Here is a 20,974-nt window from a genome sequence, read left to right as displayed (position 1 = left end):
CAAACTCCAGAGAGCTCTATATAGTCTTAAACAAGCACCACGTGCATGGTTTTCTAGACTCAGTACTTTGCTTCAACAACTTGGCTTTATAGGGGCAAAAACATATTATTCATTATTTATTCTTAAAAATAATAAATATATTATTTATGCACTCATTTATGTTAATGATATTATAATAACTGAAAATTTGAAAGATTTTGTTCATCATCTCATATGCATGCTTGGACAGGAGTTCACTCTTAAAGATCTCAGAGTTCTGCATTTTTTCTTAGGAATTGAAGTAAAGAAAAACTCTCAAGGAATATCTTTGTCTCAAAAAAGGTACATTGGAGAACTCCTAAACAGAACAAAATTGTTAGAAGCCAAAACTGTAAATACTCCTATGGTTGTATCCCCTTTTTTATCGGCAACTTCGGGCTCAAATTTTAAAGACCCAAGTCTCTACAGAAGCATTGTCATAGCTCTACAATATGCTACTCTTACTAGACCAGATATATCTTTTATCGTTAATAAGGTATGTCAATATATGCACGCCCCTACTGATGAGCACTTGAAGGCGGTCAAAAGGATTCTCAGATATCTCAAGGGGACTATTGATCACATTTTTTCTATTAAGAAATCTCAAGATTACTCCATTAATGCCTATATAGATGTTGACTGAGTAGAGAACCCCGATGACAGAAAATTCACAAGCGGTTATGCTATATATGTTGGAACAAATTTAATATCATGGAGTTCCAAGAAGCAATCAACAGTTTCAAGATCTAGCACTGAATCCAAATACCAGGCTTTAGCAACTACTGTTGCAGAAATCACATGGACGAAGTTTCTATTAAAAAAACTTGGAATCACTCAATTCAGAATGCCTCTGGTATGGTGTGATAATATTGGAGTTGTTTGTCTAGCATCACATCCAGTTTTTCATAATAAAAGAGCAAACACATAGAAATTGATCTTCATTTCATCAAAGATAAGCTTGCAAAATGAGAATTGTGTATCAAGTACATTTCAACTCATGATCAAATTACAGATGTTCTCATGAAACCCGCTGCCAAGGATCGACACAGTTACCTAGCCATCAAGCTCAATGTGATAAAAGAAACGTTGAACTTGAGAGGAGGTGTTAGACGATATCATGAACTATCTCTAGACCTAGAGCCTAGATCGGCTACAACATTGACATCTTCTATAGTTGGTAAAAGAAGAAAAGATAAGGATGATGCAAATGGAGAGTTTTTAAAATATGAAACTGCTGAAGATAACTCTCATTATCGTGTAAATCCCTCTGTAACAAATCCCTTGAATCAAGGGATCATAATTGCTTTGTAGGCTATAAATTCAATGGAAACCCTCTCTCTTGTTATCGTGTCAGAGAGAGAGAGAGCGAGAGGGAATCGTGGATGTAGGCTCTCATCTTGAGGCTGAACCACGTTAAAAGTGTCTTCTTATACCTAATACATCTGTGGCAACATCCCATGCAAGGAAGGGGGTTAGAATTGGTACGACTAAGCTTTTAGAGGGTGTACCATCTGCGGGAAAATACCCAAGTAATCATGTATGAACAACTCCTTCTCAAAATCAGTCTTAGCAGCATGCTAGACAAGGAGTTTTAGCCCAAGTGTAAGAGAGTGCAAGAGGGTTTTCGGCTTCTGAAAGTTGTTTATGAAGAGATTCAAAATAGTGAGTGTGACCCGAACAAGATAGATGCTGAGATTTCTCGTTGAAGGGGGTATGGGAGAAGATAAGGAGCATAGGTAACAAGGATCCCATTTGTAGTATAGAAAACTCACAACTTTCCCTAGAACTTGTACCACCCACCTTTCTGTAATTGAATGAAAATTAGTGACATGGAATAGGTTGAAATACATGGATTATCTATGGCCAACAGATGTATATGTGTGACCACCTCTTCTTGGAGTGCATATGGATAAAAGAACTTCGAAACAGGGTCACCACTCTATTTGGGAGGAGGTTGAAAACCAAACAAAAAATCAAGCATTTCCTCAAATCCTAGACCTTTGCATTTTGAGCAACTAGAGATTAAGAAGAGTTGGGATGCAAACCAAGACATGAGATCACTTTTGGCTTAGGGAAAGTACTCCTCAATAGCTACTTAAAGAAACTATGCTAGCAATGAGAGAGCATATAATGCTGACAATCGAACACTCACCCCATCCTATAGATGTGAGATGGAAACATTTAAATCATTGAATTTCTCCTCAACAGAGATAGACCAAAGTAAGTGTACATAACATTGATCATGAAGAATGGAAGATAGGTTAATATAATTGTGACCAGTTGGTTCACTTCATCGGAGCAGTGCTTTAGGGGGTCAGTCAATTGAGATTGAACCAGTGAGCTCGAAGGCACACGTAAACGCATTGTCTTTCAAGCGATAGTTGCCCCACATAGAATCAAGTCCTCGGTACAATAGGTATTCATGCAACTATGCTCCCAAGATACAACAGAGCTTTCACCTACTCTCAAAAATTTAGTCCATGCCCTGCACTGGGTAAGACTGATAACCTCGATACGAACCACCTTGGACAATCTCTTGACTAGGAAGATCTAGGTTCGAATTGGATATAAATCCAGGATTTGGATATGAGTATGAATCCAAACTTCAAGGGGGTATAGATCCAAACAGCAAATGGATCGAGAACTTAGTAATGGATCTGAATATCAACTGGGTCTGGATAGAAGATGGATCTCGATCTGAATAACAATTGAGCATGGATCTGGATATGGATTCTAACTAGATTTGGATCCAAACAACAACTAGATATTGATTCAAACTGAATCTAGATTTGAATCTGAACTGGATCTAGATCCAAACAATTAGATTTAGATCTGAAGTGGATATGGATCTAGATCTAGATTCAAACAATAACTAGATCTGGATTCGAACTAGATTTGTATCTGGATCTAAACTAGTTTGGGTCTAAACTAAATTTGAAACTGAATTGGATCAGGATTTGAACTAGATCTAGATCCAAACAACTGAATCTAGATTTGAATTGGATCTGGATTTGAATTGGATTTGGATCTGAATTAAATCTAGATTCAAACTGGATTTGGATCTGAACTAGATCCACATCCAAACAACTAGATTTAGATTTGAATTTAATCTAGATCTAGATCCAAACAAATGGATCTAGATCTGAATAATAATTGGATCTAGATTCACAATAAATTTGGATATAAATTGTATATGGATCCAAATAGCAAGAGGATCTGGATCCAGGACAAGAATCCGAACAACCAGATATGGATCATGGATATGGATCCAAGCAAGAACTAAAATTGGATATTGAATAGGGATTCGAATAAGAATCAGATCTGGATCTTGGATATGGAGCCAACTAAGAAATGGGTTTGGATTCCTTGATAAGGATCCGAACACAGCTCTTGGGAGAACACTTGAGAGAGAGATGAGGATGGGATGATAGAAATGGGAGAGGATTGAGATTTATATAGGCTCTAACCTAAGGCCACCTATAAAAGCCATAAAAAGCCTTTAGAGGCAAAAATGGCTAGCCATAAAAGCCCAAACTATTATATATAGCGAAGCATAAAAAAGGATCCAAAATGACCTTGAAAGGAACACCCTTGATTGAGTCAACAGGTCAACGGTTAAACCAGAATGAGGATAAGAGGCGGTTATGGACCGTTTTAAACCTTTAATGCCCATGTACAACCGTTGGGTAAGGTTCAAACATATTCAAATAAGATCCAGAAATATCTGAATAGGATTCAATGTTAAGTCTGGTGATCAACACAAGTTACCATGCTCAAGGATTGTTCTCAAGTAAACTTGTTCAAGTTTGAACATAATTCCATAATTCATCTATCTTAACAATCGAAAGCATTAAAATTTTGAATGGCAAAATGACAGCTGCCTTAACACAAATATGTTTCTTTCATAGAAAGATCTTTTGTTGGCCAAAACTCATATCAAAGAAAATGGTTAGCAACATTTCTCTTTAGACTAAACAAACATGACAATTATGATAATGCTGGTGATAATGACAATGTTGTTTAATTGGTCCTCCGCATGCGAATAATGGACCGACATACGCGAAGATTGGATTTCATGTCATGGGGTGTCGATCTGCCCTTAATAGAGAGATCATAGGCATAACTCTAGTAGCTAGATCATGCTAGTAGACATGTATCATATGTGAACAAATATATATATATATGTGTGTGTGTGTGTGTGTGTGTGTGTGTGTGTGTGTGTGTGCTATTATTATTGGATCACCAAAGATTGCTGAGGAACGCATGGAATGCAATTAACGGTAGCATGTACATAAAAAAAAGAAGAGGCATATATGATTCAAGTTTTTTTTATGTGGTATACATGTTGTTTGATCATAGAAACATTCACTCACGACTTGCACTAACGTGTTTTTGGTTTCTCCCATTTAAGTTCTGAAAAAAATAACTTAGGTATCAATAAAGTTAAATCCGAATTAAATTTTGTCATTCCATGTTCATGCATTAGTCCCTACCTTGTTGTTGTGTTCATTTACAAATTCAAAGAAACAATAAACTAAGTTGAACATAGTCCCTACCTGGTTGCTGTGTTCATTTACTGATTAAAAAATATACTAAGTTGAATATAGTTGTGGGTCTATGTATTTCGATAACATTCTCAGTTTATGTTAGATTATCGAAAAAAAATATATACAGTGAGTGCCATGTGATCTGCATTTAGTTTTATGTTCTATTATGAGTAAAAAAAAAGGTTGTGCCTATGATATGCGTGGGTGAGTATGGAAACGGGCAGAGGACTGTTTGACCCCAGCCCACTTTTAATTATGGTTTGAGGCTGGTATGTCAGACCAGACCTGTCTGGTCGGCCTGGCCCGACCTGACTAGGGTCTGTTGACTCCTATTCGGGCTGGGCGCTGCAAATCGCTAATGCACAGCCACTGCTAGTCAACCTGGACGGGCACTTCAAGCCCAACCAACACTACGTTGTTTATTTGATTGGGGGTTTGCCGCAGCCCAAGCTTACCTTTCAAAAGGTAAGTCAAAAATATATAATAATAATACCTAAATATATATTGCAGACCGGCTAAACCTGTCAACACCTAGCTGACTGCCTATATTGGCATGCAGCCAAGTGTGGTGCCCTGTTGATCACAGCAAACCTGTTCTGCTGTGTTAAACAGGGGCAGCAGCCGCTGCACCCAATGTGCAGCTGGCTGGGGTCAACCCGACCCCAGTTTTCTCCTATCTAATACCCAGACAACTAACGGGTGCTCCACTTGTCTGGTAGGAGGGGCTAGTGTACGTCATCTTGTGTTGACGTTGCAGGTTAAAAAAACTAATGGTATAATTATATAACTAGTAGGGGTCTGCCTGTAATGCCCCAAAAATGTTAACCTTAATTATAGTTCAAATATTGAAATTTTGAGACCAATGCGGAAATAATTTTTAAAAACGGTTAAGACTTTGGGCGTGGTTACACTAAAGATAACAATCAAATCAAAATGTACGGGATATGCACATTTCAAACCACGTACAATATAAGACTGAAATATGAAGAGTTTTAATTTCATTTCAAATCAAAGTATGAAAACAATACTTCAGTCTCTATATGATCAAGTACTTAAAATGAAAAGATCATGAATACCAAGATCGCAAGGTAAGAGTGGACCCTCGAGGATGCAGCTTGACCCGCCCTTCGCTCCAACTACTCATCATACTTTACCTTCATTACCCGCCCCCCATAAAACGGGGTCAGACTCGCTAAAGTCTGGTAAAGCAACCCAAACACAAACTTAAAGGAAACATATTAAGCATTTAAAGGTAAAGATATATCATTCATCCATTGTCAAGTGATAGACAAGGGAACGTCCTATGAGTCATTCATTTCAAGCATTCAAACATAAATCATTTGAAAGCATTTCATCACTTAATATTCTATTCAACCTTAACTCATGTAATAAAGTACAATCTATATGCATTCAAGTCATACAAGTCATCACATATATGTATATATATAAGACATTCAAATCATTGCATCATTTTCATATGCATTCATAATTCTTATAAACAATAAGTCAAATCACATTTGATCATTCCAACGTGAAACACACGCACATACCCTATAAGTAATTTAGTTAGATATTCATGATACACATCAATCATGATACATAGGTGTGATATATTTACTCAAACAATCATAATGCAATCATTTGCAATGAAACTATATAGGCGTGATGTATTCACCTAATAAGTCAAAACTAGTCATTTGTAGGCGTGATGTGTCATTCACCTATACACTAATATAAGCATCACAATCATAACCTCATATCAAGATCTAAAATCAATAAGGATCTGATTATCATATCTAAGTTCAATGTATAATCATGCTATAATAGAAAAGCCAAATCTATAGATTCATAACTGGCTATCTCAATCAACTCAAAAGATCATCACAATTCATCATAACATTTCATTTATTCATAATAAAGATTTACAAAATCCACGCCAGATCACCTGGTCTAGGAAATGTACAACCTCACAAGGAGTTATCGCCCTAGACAGATGATATGCCTGGTCTTGGACAATGCACTTTCTTACAGGAATATACCATCTTCGCGGGCTACCCGCTCTTGGACAATGCACTTCCTCACAGGAATATACAGTCTTCGCGGGCTACCCGCTCTTGGACAATGCACTTCCTCACAGAGACTTACCGCTCTAGCCGGATTACTTGATCTGGTCATGCACACTCCCCACAGAGAATCCTTTGGGAATAGTTCATCAATAGGTACCATATCCAGTGACAAATATTATGATACATGCAACAATACAATTGACCACTCTCAGAGTCGATAGCCATCAACACGGGCATAAGCATGTATATAATCAAAGCATCACACCATACATCACTTCATATGACATTAAAATTATAAAATCACACATTTAACTAATAAGGCTTTATGAACCAAAGTTCACTATTGAACTTAAACATTTATCACATGCATTCATAATTTCATTTCATGTGGCATTTAAATCATATCATACATAAGCATAATATCCTACACATCATATCATCTCCACAAAGAACATTGCACTTCATAAATTGAACCTCAAAGTATGCGTAAACAAAACATAAGTTTTATGCATGCATACATGAACATGCACATTTCATAATACAAAGCAACTAAACTTCAACATACATAACTCATACGTAGTTCGAGATTTGCACACACGATAAAAGTCATATGCATTTTTCACCACATGAATCAATATATCACCTTAGATATAATTGTGTAAGGGTTTGTCAAAATCTCATTGACCATCCTACCGTACATCATACACATATATTTCTTAATCAAACAAGACATATAAGTTTAAAACAATTTATAACATTCGCATATTTTCTTCTATACAAGAATAAAAGAGTCCATCATATGATAAGACAATATATATAACATTCACAGTATGCATCGAACACAACTTATACATATCTATAGTAGTTATATGTGCACCATATATCAAATTTATACAAACACACAAAGAAGTATAGTATGCGCAAACCAAAGTATGATGACACACATTGCGTACATATTATACATTCATAAGTGCACATGCATTCAAACTCACACACATGTGTACCTACAACAAACACACTTCATATTTTATTAACTACAATCATGACAAGCATGATCTCTGGACTACAATAACAAGAGTCCTAGATATCCACAACTAAGTGAAGTGTGTGAAATTTTTGTAAAAATACAAACAATAAATAAAAATAGAATATTCAAAAGAATACTCCTTTGTCTTTTATCTCCTTGTACAAATTTTATAAATTATATAAAGTTACACTCTGATTATCTTTTAAGCAATCATGATATTATATTATCATCTTTTAACATTTATGAAGATGTAGGTGTAATTTGATTTTATTTATAAGTAATGTTATAGATATGTTAATAAACTTTTATTTTATTTGTATGTTTTAATTATAAATAAATTAAATAATTTTATTACAAATATTTGTAATAAATAAAAATATTAATATACTTTTATATATTTGATATAATAATAAAAAGATAAATTCTACAAAATGTTAAAACAAACCTCCCTTAGTTTATTTGCATCATTTTATAAGCTTAACCAAGTATACAATATTGCCTACTTAATAGTCAACTAGCTCATTTGTCAATTGTGAATTTAATCTATCTTTCTTTTAATATTTTTATAGATAATAAAAATAAAGTTAACAATAATATACTATGAAAAAATTGTTTTAATACCTATTAAATATAAAAAAAATGAAAATATGCAAATGTGCTTGTTACACTAAAATTGTTATAAAAATGCAAATGATAAATAAAAATATAATATCTACCTACCTTATTTTTTATTATAAATTTTAAAAAGAATATAAAGTCTTAATATGATTTATATAAAATAAAATAATGAAAAAGATAAATTACAAAAATGTTGCAACAATTTTTTTTTAATCATTTTGTATCGCTTCTTAACTCTAAACAAATACATGACATCACTTATTTAATAGTTAGCGGACTCTTTCGTCAATAGTTATTTTAATTAGTCATGTATGTTTTTTTCAATAATTTTGAAACAAATGACATTAAGAACCATTACGAAGCTAAACATTGAAAACTAAGTACTTCTAATACCAATAATTTAAATGTATAAAGACTTTAACTGAATACTAGGAACACTTACAGAACATCGGCGATGATTTAGTAACATATGATGTTTCGCATAACTATTGCTTTACCACAAGCAAAGACTATAACACCAACTTATAACGATTAAACCAATTTATATAAAAGATTATTATAAAAAATCAATATTTGCAAAATCCTTCTCATGTCATGATATATCGTGTAATAAAATGATTGAAAACCACTTCAAGGAATATATATCAATCATGTGTTGGATACTTTTGTATATAAAACAAATGAACTTAACGATAATATACTAAAAAATATTTTAATGCTTATCAATTATATAATAAATAAAATAACCATATATACTCATTACATTAAAATTAATGTAAAAATACAAATACTAATGAAAATAAAATATTAAAAAAAACATTTATTTATCTTTTACAATATCGTACAAATTGTAAAAAAGATATAAAGTCCTATTGTTATTGATCATTTGAGTAATCATGATACTATATTACTATCTCATAACACTTATGAATATATTGGTTTACTTTTATTTTATTTCTAAGTGATGTTATAAACATATTGGTAGACTTTTATTTTATTTATACACTTAGGTTAAAAATAAAATAATTTTATTGTACACAATTAGAAATAAAATAAAGTACAACATATTTTGTATATACTTAATGAAATAATATCCGTATTGAAATCCACTGCATTGGGTCTTTGGATTCAGGTTTACTGCTTAGAATTCAGACTCATTTTCGGGTATGCCGTGTTCCCATATCTAATATGTTTGTAGCCACTAGATGACTTGCTAGGTATGCAAGCCAAACCCGACTCATTTTGATGAGACCAACCAACACCTAAGATCCGGATATATCAAACCCTAACCCATTCTAAGATTTAGGTTTTAAAACTGTCCTTATATAAGGAGGAGATGAGAGAGTGGGATGGGGTTTAGGGAGTAGCTCCTGCTGAAGAGCGACCACGAGCAAAGGAGGGCTCGCCCCATTCAGATCTGTTGCAGATAGAAATGGTAACCCTAATCTCTCCAGAATCTCCGCTATGTTCGTCTGATCTCGTCTCCTTCATCTTTTCTCTTTTGCTCCGCGGTGACTGATGAAAGTGTCTTAACTCTCGTTTTTGGTGGCTATTCTCTGCGTCTAGTTGCTTCTATGAACGGGATTTATGATTTTTTTTAATGTGCATCTTTGTGGTTCCTTGATTTTTAAGAGAAGTATCAGTGTTTTCTTTGCTTATATTTTGTATAACATAGAGGGGGATGATTGGTGATTGTTTCGAAGCAGTATCTCGGTCTTCTTATGCTGAAGCCTTCAATAACCAACAAAGAGCTAGGGTTTGGTTGCACAGAGGTTCACCTTCTTTTCGGATCAAATTAAAATAGTTAGCCATCTTTCCTCGAGTCCCGTCATGATTGTGCACTCAACAAGAGAGTTTTACAAGACATTTCCCTTCTCCAATCGCACTAAAACTTCGTCCACTGTTACTCCCCCCTCCCCCCCCCCCCCCCCCCCCCCCCACACACACACACACACACAAAAAAAAAAAAATTATATATATATATATCAAAGTAACGACTTTTTAATGTGTTATCTGAGTATTGATAAGAGTTAATGAATTTCTTTTTTCTCTGTTTTAGATGCTTGTGAGTTGTGACCACAAGGATTACTCGATTTTATGTTCACTGTCACCGATATCGACGACATTTTGAAAATATCGCGATATTATCATATTTCAAGGTAGCCTATATTATCGAATATTTCAAGGTAGTCGATAATATCAGGAATATATTGCGATATTTTCAAAATATCGCCAGAAACATAATATCGCTATAATTTTTAGAAAATTTCTTCTTTTTTTTTTAAGTTTGCATTTCCTATTTTTTTGTTTCTTTTATATTTTAAAACCTTTAAAATATGTTTCTTTATGTTTTTGAAAGAAAAATAATGCAAAACTTATTATTTTCTTAGCTGTTTTGTTGTTTTTTTTTTAACTCCTGAGATTTTCGTGAGATATCCCTTAGATTTATCAACTTTTTAAACTCCCGAGAAATTACCTTTAACGATACAGGTGACTGATTTTAACAATATTTATACCACTGAAGGATAGAGAAGGGGAATCATTTCCTGAAACTGAAAAATTGCATCCTTGATTTACATGTGTTCTCTGTAGCCCTTGCAAGTTCCTCAATATAACTTTGATTCCTAAAATACTGGTCAGATGGTGCCTTGGCAATGGGATGTTCAACTAAGAGGGGTCGATCTTGTAGAAAGTCTTTTGTTTTTCTTTTTTGAACTAAAACTTCAAGTAGTTGCAGAGTATTAAAAAAACTGTAGGCATGATTCTCTCAACTAGGCCATCTACTTAACCTGCAACGTGTTTTTAATCTGAAGGAGAACATTGCAGATGTTTTGATTGTTGACCTTTTGTGTAGGACTTAGTTTTATATGCAGCAGACTAACAATTTTATATTTATAGATACCGATAATATTTTCAGTTTTTACTGTATTTAACTGGTCAAGCAAAACTAAGTAAGGAAATCTGAGATGATCTGCTTGGCGTTGAGTTAGGGTTAAGAAATTGGTCATCGTGGTTTCAAATTGCTATTAATTTGAGCTACATATGCTTTCCAAAAGCTTTGTAGTGGATGGCATGTGAAAGCCATTTCTGCATTAGTGCTTCATTAATTACTTTCTCATTACTTTATGGTCATATAAAAATTTCTTTTCTTGTGCATTTCTTTTGTTTGCAATTGGCTTGTTGATTTAGTTTGTGTTTATTTCAGGTCTTTGTTAAAGCTCAGAAGTCAAAAGCCTATTTCAAGCGGTTTCAAGTGAAGTTCAAGAGAAGGAGACGTATGCAATTTCCTTTTCTCATACAATATTTTTTGAAGATTCTGTAATTATGTTGTGTTTTCTTTTATCTCAATTTTTTTAACAGAGGGGAAGACGGATTATCGTGCACGGATTCGACTTATTAACCAAGACAAGAACAAGTACAACACACCAAAATATCGATTTGTTGTTCGATTTGTATCCTATGATGCACCTATTTTTTTTGGTTGTGTGACATTGTGTATATGTCCATTCCTGTAATAAATTTAAAATTGACTGCTGGATTATTTGTAGGTGCCATCGGTACTTGTGGATGCTATTTCTGTTTCTTTATTAAAATATGATGTTTTTTATATTTCCAGATTTCAAGGATATTACTGTTCTATGTTGCTATTGATCCTTCGTGGCTGTCTGAAGTTTTGTTACTTAACTGCCTTTCTGAATCAGACTAACAAGGATGTTACAGCACAAATCATTTCTGCTAGCATTGCGGGAGATTTGGTGCTAGCATCCGCATATTCACATGAGCTGCCACGATATGGACTGGAAGTAGGCTTCACCAATTATGCTTCTGGTGTGCAATCTCACACGCACACTCTCTCTCCACATGTAACACACACACACTTATAGTTGATTGTGGGTGTACGGCCAACAATTTTAACAAACTTTATTGCTTGTGGTGTTAGCCTACTGCACCGGGCTTTTGTTGGCTCGTAGAGTCCTGAAAATGCTTGAGATGGATGAGGAATACCAGGGTAATGTAGAGGTATGTTCTCCAGTAATTTATGCACATATACATTGTATTCAAGTGGAACCATGCTGTGTGTGTGGTTTTGTATTGATTCATGTATTTTTGTGACCTTTAAGGATTTTCATCATAAAGCTTCTGCTGGATTTCTATTACAACTTGATATATAACTGTTCTAAATAGCTTGCAGCTTTTGTAGTTAACCAGTGATTGCTTGTTGGTACTAGGCCACTGGGGAGGACTTCTCTGTTGAACCTGCTGAGAGCAGAAGGCCTTTTCGTGCTCTGTTGGATGTTGGTCTTGTAAGAACCACCACAGGCAACCGTGTGTTTGGTGCTCTTAAGGCATGCTCTCTCTCTCTCTCTCTGTATGTGCGTGCATGCATGCATGTGAGAGAAAAAACATTTCTGTAACTGTGATAGATATATCTCTGTCATGTATTTGGAACAAACTCCTATGGAAAAATGTATTTGGAACTAACTGAATAATGAAATGAAATTTAAATTTTTTCAAAATTTGTAATAAAAAATGGTTTCATAAGAAATTTCACTAAACACCTTTTTTATTGAGAAGAGTTAAACCATTTTTTCTTTGTCACTTCATCATTCTTACATTTGACAACCCAATGCAGATGAGTCCATTCTTACATTTGTTGGCAAAGGTGTTTAGTGAAATTCTTGCATTTGTTCATATAGCAAAGGAAGTGTTGACTGCCATGGACTCTGCATTTTGCTGTCAAAGTGAGACCGTGAATCTTCTTTGAGAGGGTTTCTTTTAATGAAGGATTCTTCTTTGGTGTTCCTTCATGGTGCATGTGAAGATTAACCAGTCCCATGCAATAAAAATATTTCCTTTGCTTTTAATTCCAATTGATCTTGAGGAAAAACAGAATGTTGACTTTCTTACAGTGATTGGTATTATTTATCATTTCATGGCCTATGGGAAAGACTGTCAATCAATTCATTTGGACTGTAATTAGCTGATTCATTGATCAGCATAGTTCAGTTGAGAGTGTTATGGATTAATGGTGTTCAGTTATGTTCTTTTCACTCTAGCCAACATGTTCTATCAAAGTCAGTCATTTGAAAAGATGCTCTAAAACCCTTTGGGCTTTATTTTGTACGTGTTTGTGAATTCTTGGTTGATACAAAATGATGCCTCTCTACAAAGGGGATCAAAAGGAAATTTTGGGGCAAAAGATGAAGCTTGGAACCTTATCTGATTGTCTGGTTGGGTCAAAAGATCCAGAAATATTGTGGTGCACCACATGCACATTGTTAAGTTGTTTTTCCTACGAGCTTGTGAGTTGGATTGGCTACACTCATACACTGTTGAATTGGTCTAGTCCTGCCTAAACTAGTACCAACTTAGTCATTTTCTTTTGGAGTTTGAATCAGTGGTATAAATTTTGATCAGGAGCTGATCAGACTGTACCTGTCCATTGCACAGGCCTTCCTATCCAAAATATTTTTAATATGACACTTGTTCTATCAGTAGGTGCTTCATGTCACGGATGCTGTACATCCTAATTCATGTTTTCTGTTCCAGTTATAACAATAGATTTACTGAAGAGCATCTGTTATGAATTTGTAGGGTGCACTTGATGGTGGACTTGACATTCCTCACAGTGACAAGAGGTTTGCTGGATTCAGCAAGGAAGAGAAGCGTCTTGATGCTGATGTCCACCGTAAATACATCTTTGGTGGCCACGTGGCTGCTTATATGAAGGTATGATATGACCATTCTGAATTCCGCTTTCTGACAACCTTCCATTTGAGGAACATGATTGGCTTGCAGACTTTGATGGAGGATGAGCCTGAAAAGTATCAATCACATTTTAGCGAGTATATTAAGAGAGAATTAGAACCTGATGACATCGAGGGTATGTATAAGAAGGTTCATGCCGCCATCCGTGCTGATCCCTCCTCTGTAAAATCTGAGAAGCAGCCACCCAAGACACATAAGAGGTATGATGGTTACTCTTTGCTTATTCATAGCTGCTTAGAGCCATTATCTCAATGGTGCCTCTCTCTCTCTCTCTCTCTCTCTCTCTCTCTCTCTATATATATATATATATATATATATATATATATATATATATATCGGTAGGTGCAAAATTTATACTTGCTAAAAGTACTTAATGGGTTTTTCTGCCCTTCCGGTGTTTTTTTTTTCGCAGTTTGGACCCTATAAATGTGTTGGGCATGGTCGATTTATGTGGAATCCACACCTCGATCATGTGTTTTCGATGAAAAAAATGATATTTGGAGCCTTGAAAATTTACAAAAATTTTGGACTGTTGATTTTTCGAACCTTATAAAAAATCCACCCATGTGTCGGAATTCAACATTTCAAGAGCTGATCCTTATAAAATCAAGCACATAGATCACATCTGCACACTCAGAATTTAAAAATAAAATGAAAAAACCTTGAAAAATTCATTTAGCATCTATTATTTAGCACCTATCATTTCTCACATACCCATTACTATATATATTTATATATATATATATATATATATATATATAGAGAGAGAGAGAGAGAGAGAGAGAGAGGTAGGTGCAAAATTGATACATGCTAAATGGGTTTTTCTGCTCTTCCGGTATTTTTTTTTGCAGTTCCAACCCTATAAATGTGTTGGGCATGGTCGATTTACAATGAATCCATACCTCGCTCATGTGTTTTCGATGAAGAAAATGAGATTTGGAGTATCTAAAATTTACAAAGATGTTGGACCATTGATTTTTAGAACCTTATAAAAACCCACCCATGTGTCAGATTCAAACACTTCAAGAGCTGATCCTTATAAAATCAAGTACATAGATGGTTATAATTTAAAAATAAAACAAAAAAAGAACTCTGAAAAACTCATTTGGCATGCATCATTTCTCACTTACCCATATATATATATATATATATATATATAGAGAGAGAGAGAGAGAGAGAGAGAGAGAGAGAGTAATGGGTCGGTGCTAAACCCATTTGGTGCTAAATAGGTTTTTTGGGCTTTTTTCATTAAAATTTTTAAATTTTGACCGTACATATGTTATCTATGTACTTGATTTTATAGGGATCAGCTCTTGAAGAGTTTGATTCCAACACATGGGTGGGTTTTTATAAAGTTCGAAAAATCAATGGTCCAAAATCTTTGTAAAATTTTGAGGCTCCAAACATCATTTTTTTCATTGAAAACACATGATCCAGGTGTGGATTCTTAGTAAATCGACCATGCCCAACACATTTATGGGGCTGAAACCACAAAAACCCATTTAGCACCAAATGGGTTTAGTAGGGACCCATATATATATATATATATATATATATATATATATATATATATATATATAGGGAAGGGGGTCCATCCAACCAAAGGAATGTCCAAAATCTGCAACCAATGATTATAGTACTACTCTCCTTCTCTAATGCTTGAGTATCGGATCTTATATTTGTTCTTTATAATTTATGTAGTAAGAAATATGCTTTACACAAAGACTTCCGGACATTAAACATGTTTCTCTGAATACGAAAAAACGATGGCTCACAATGCATTTAAAAATTTATTATACAAAATATTATGGGGGGGGTGATTTTACCCCTTTCAAAAACACATCTAAATATCGAAAATTCATATTCTAAAGCATGTGACTTACTAAATAAATAATAAAAATTCATATATTTTGTACTTTATTTATACCTACTATGCACTTTGTGCAGGTTCAACCTGAAAAAGCTAACGTATGAGGAGAGGAAAGCGAAGCTGATAGAAAGGTTGAATGCCCTCAATTCTGCTGCTGCAGAGGATAATGATGATGAATGATGAAAGGGTCCGAGGTGCCAAGATATTTTAGTATTGTCCTCTTTTTCTTTTCTCCTATTTTTGTTCCCCTTTTTTATTTTTTGAATTCCCTGGCTGATGACTAGGCCACTTTTGAAGTTTCCATTAGGACAAATACTGTTATTGCATGATTCTCCATCCGAGTTTTGTTAGACAATGAAATTTTGATATCAGAGCATGAACTAGAGATTGTTGGTTTTTAATATTCCAATAGACTCCCTAAAACGTCTCCTTGGTGGTGGTGTTATAATCAACTCCCTAGTGTGGCATTCATTGATCTGAACTTGGTACCATTGGGTTTTGAACTTGCAATGTCCCAACACATGGTGACGTGCACTAACAGCTCCTACCAAACAAGTAGAGCCCCGGTTGGTATTATCAACTAGAATGTTGTTTGGCCCAATTTGGTATAAAATTGTTTTGAAGGAAATCAGGATGATGCATGTTGCTGCAAGTTTCAATTCTATGTTTGATCTGTTTGCTTAAATGAATTGAGGTCCTTTTTAACCCATTGTCCTACCAAACAATTAGTATTCGTTATTGTTAAGGCTGCAATGCAATTTTAGTTAAAGTACCATTATATTGTCCTGCTTCCTGCCTGTTATTATATTGGGTTAGCTTAAATGACTCCGTACCCAGCGAAGTTAATTGGTACATACCAGTGTTATAAAAAGTGTGCCTTGAGGTGCAAAAGGCACGCCTTGCCTTGAGGCGCAGCCCTCTGTACCTCAAGGCGCAATTTTTTATTTTTATTTTTACAACAAGATTTCTGAGACATAATCAACAATGTTTTTTAGGTTAATCTCATATATTTTCCAGTCATTTCAGTTATGTAATAAGTTTCTTAGTATATTACTATATTTTAACTTTTGTTGGTTAATCTTGTATATTTTTCAGTTATTTCAGTCATGTAATTAGTTTCTTAAATATATTTGAACTTTTTTTGGTTGATCTCATATATTTTTCAGTTATGTAATCAGTTTTTTAGTTACTTTTATATGTTAATCTCATATTTTTTAGAATAATTTCATATATTTTAACTTTTGTAGGTTAATCTCATATAATTTTTTGTTATTTCAGTTATGTAATTAGTTTCTTAGTATATTTTAACTTTTGTTGGTTAATCTCAAATATTTTTCAGTTTTATATGTTAATCTCATATTTTTTAGAATAATTTCATATATTTTAAATTTTATAGGTTAATCTTATATATTTTCCATTTATTTCAGTTATGTAATCAGTTTCTTAGTATATTTTAACTTTTTTTTGGTTAATCTCATATATTTTTCAGTTATGTAATCAGTTTTTTAGTTACTTTTATATGTTAATCTCATATTTTTTTTAGAATAATCTCATATATTTCAACTTTTGTTGGTTAATCTCATATATTTTTCAGTTATGTAATCGGTTTCTTAGTATATTTTGTCTTTTGTTGGTTAATCCCGTATATTTTTCAGTTATGTAATCATTTTTTAGTTACTTTTATATGTTAATCTCATATTTTTTAGAATAATCTCATATATTTTAACTTTTTTAGGTTAATCTCATATATTTTTCAGTTATTGTTAAGGCTGCAATGCAATTTTAGTGAAAGTACCATTATATTGTCCTGCTTCCTGCCTGTTATTATATTGGGTTAGCTTAAATGACTCCGTACCCAGCGAAGTTAATTGGTACATACCAGTGTTATAAAAAGTGTGCCTTGAGGTGCAAAAGGCACGCCTTGCCTTGAGGCGCAGCCCTCTGTACCTCAAGGCGCAGTTTTTTATTTTTATTTTTACAACAAGATTTCTGAGACATAATCAACAATGTTTTTTAGGTTAATCTCATATATTTTCCAGTCATTTCAGTTATGTAATAAGTTTCTTAGTATATTACTATATTTTAACTTTTGTTGGTTAATCTTGTATATTTTTCAGTTATTTCAGTCATGTAATTAGTTTCTTAAATATATTTGAACTTTTTTTGGTTAATCTCATATATTTTTCAGTTATGTAATCAGTTTTTTAGTTACTTTTATATGTTAATCTCATATTTTTTAGAATAATTTCATATATTTTAACTTTTGTAGGTTAATCTCATATAATTTTTTGTTATTTCAGTTATGTAATTAGTTTCTTAGTATATTTTAACTTTTGTTGGTTAATCTCAAATATTTTTCAGTTTTATATGTTAATCTCATATTTTTTAGAATAATTTCATATATTTTAAATTTTATAGGTTAATCTTATATATTTTCCATTTATTTCAGTTATGTAATCAGTTTCTTAGTATATTTTAACTTTTTTTGGTTAATCTCATATATTTTTCAGTTATGTAATCAGTTTTTTAGTTACTTTTATATGTTAATCTCATATTTTTTTTAGAATAATCTCATATATTTCAACTTTTGTTGGTTAATCTCATATATTTTTCAGTTATGTAATCGGTTTCTTAGTATATTTTGTCTTTTGTTGGTTAATCCCGTATATTTTTCAGTTATGTAATCATTTTTTAGTTACTTTTATATGTTAATCTCATATTTTTTAGAATAATCTCATATATTTTAACTTTTTTAGGTTAATCTCATATATTTTTCAGTTATTGTTAAGGCTGCAATGCAATTTTAGTTAAAGTACCATTATATTGTCCTGCTTCCTGCCTGTTATTATATTGGGTTAGCTTAAATGACTCCGTACCCAGCGAAGTTAATTGGTACATACCAGTGTTATAAAAAGTGTGCCTTGAGGTGCAAAAGGCACGCCTTGCCTTGAGGCGCAGCCCTCTGTACCTCAAGGCGCAATTTTTTATTTTTATTTTTACAACAAGATTTCTGAGACATAATCAACAATGTTTTTTAGGTTAATCTCATATATTTTCCAGTCATTTCAGTTATGTAATAAGTTTCTTAGTATATTACTATATTTTAACTTTTGTTGGTTAATCTTGTATATTTTTCAGTTATTTCAGTCATGTAATTAGTTTCTTAAATATATTTGAACTTTTTTTGGTTAATCTCATATATTTTTCAGTTATGTAATCAGTTTTTTAGTTACTTTTATATGTTAATCTCATATTTTTTAGAATAATTTCATATATTTTAACTTTTGTAGGTTAATCTCATATAATTTTTTGTTATTTCAGTTATGTAATTAGTTTCTTAGTATATTTTAACTTTTGTTGGTTAATCTCAAATATTTTTCAGTTTTATATGTTAATCTCATATTTTTTAGAATAATTTCATATATTTTAAATTTTATAGGTTAATCTTATATATTTTCCATTTATTTCAGTTATGTAATCAGTTTCTTAGTATATTTTAACTTTTTTTGGTTAATCTCATATATTTTTCAGTTATGTAATCAGTTTTTTAGTTACTTTTATATGTTAATCTCATATTTTTTTAGAATAATCTCATATATTTCAACTTTTGTTGGTTAATCTCATATATTTTTCAGTTATGTAATCGGTTTCTTAGTATATTTTGTCTTTTGTTGGTTAATCCCGTATATTTTTCAGTTATGTAATCATTTTTTAGTTACTTTTATATGTTAATCTCATATTTTTTAGAATAATCTCATATATTTTAACTTTTTTAGGTTAATCTCATATATTTTTCAGTTATTTCAGTTATGTAATCAGTTCCTTAGTATATTTTAACTTTTTTTTGTTAATCTCGTGTATTTTCCAGTAGTTATATAATCAGTTTTTAGTTACTTTTATATGTTAATCTCATATTTTTTAGTACTTATTTGAGATTTTCTATTTCTTATTGGTTGTTATTTCATCAATAAAGCATTTCTTTATTTATTTGTATTTTTAGATATTTTTTTATAATTTTTTAAAAGTTTTCAAAAAAATTTTGAGGCTTAAGCTTTATGCCTCTCATCGATTTTTGGTGGAGCGCCTTGCTATGCCTCAACACTTTTGACAACACTGGTCCATACCGATTTTTTATTGGCCTAATCTTGCTTTTGGGCATTGTCCTGATAATGTTAAAGCCTCGATTACTGTGAGAATTATCAATAAACTCGTTGCTTAGTCAGCTAAGGGTGTATTTTCTCGGGATTCTTTTATTTAGATGATTATACCTTTGCATCATTTTGAAAGCTGTAATAATCTTAGCCTGCACACGTATGAAATGCTGAGATGGCTTTATGTAGCATGCATTTGAGGATGGAATATATTTCAAGATATCTGGTTGTTGGATTGGTTCATAGGTGCCTATGGCCGGCCACTCTATCCTCTCATTTTCAGTCCGTATTGTGGATTGTCTTCCAAAACTAAGCTAATCAATGTATTGGTTAACTACATGAAATCTATGAGACTGACCAATTTGCCATGAAGTAAGTTCTAAGAATTTTTGAAAGTGGATTCGATTTAGCTAATCGTTCGCATAGTTAAGAACTACTTATGTGTTTGGAACTGGTAGAAACGATGCATAAAACTTGCAGGATCCTTTGACTCTTGAGTCTGCAAATCCCGTAATTATAATAAAATTTGTATGAAATCATTCAAATATCATAATTTAATTATGGAATTATACACCGTAATTTTAACTATCATTTCATGTCAGGAGTCTAGTACCAAAAATTTAGTATTTTTAAGTCATTTTGAAGTTCTGTTAACTTTAACTTTATTTTTGACTTTCAAAACATTATTCTCAAGATTTTTGTTTAAATGATAAATTAAATTAGAGGATTTTAATTTTTCAACAAGTCAAAAATCAAGTCAATAAGACATCGAAGTAGAAAGTTATGACCAAAATATCGGAATAGACATCGGAGTAGAAAGTTACGGTCAATAAGACATTGAGCGCATTTTGACCAAAAAAATTATCGAAGTTAGTTTTTCACTTAAAGATGAATTAAAGTATAGGATG

General features: G+C 32.7%; 1 protein-coding gene across 1 annotated transcript; it reads left to right on the top strand.

Moving 5' to 3' along the window:
• Positions 1-9,616: 9,616 nt before the first annotated feature.
• LOC149843501 (large ribosomal subunit protein uL18) lies at positions 9,617-16,338 on the top strand. Its single transcript, XM_089999867.1, has 9 exons — positions 9,617-9,711; positions 11,482-11,551; positions 11,637-11,728; positions 11,978-12,104; positions 12,217-12,296; positions 12,506-12,622; positions 13,872-14,006; positions 14,076-14,245; positions 15,993-16,338. The coding sequence occupies exons 1-9, from the start codon at positions 9,709-9,711 to the stop codon at positions 16,093-16,095; spliced, it is 897 nt and encodes a 298-aa protein (XP_089855993.1). The 5' UTR covers positions 9,617-9,708; the 3' UTR covers positions 16,096-16,338.
• The last annotated feature ends 4,636 nt before the right edge of the window (positions 16,339-20,974 follow it).

Source organism: Nuphar pumila, chromosome 3 (assembly GCF_984573655.1).
Source record: "Nuphar pumila chromosome 3, dmNupPumi1.hap1.1, whole genome shotgun sequence".
Taxonomy (NCBI): Eukaryota; Viridiplantae; Streptophyta; class Magnoliopsida; order Nymphaeales; family Nymphaeaceae; genus Nuphar; species Nuphar pumila.
Note: the sequence above shows the minus strand (reverse complement) of the source record. Positions and strands in the feature narration are given on the sequence as shown.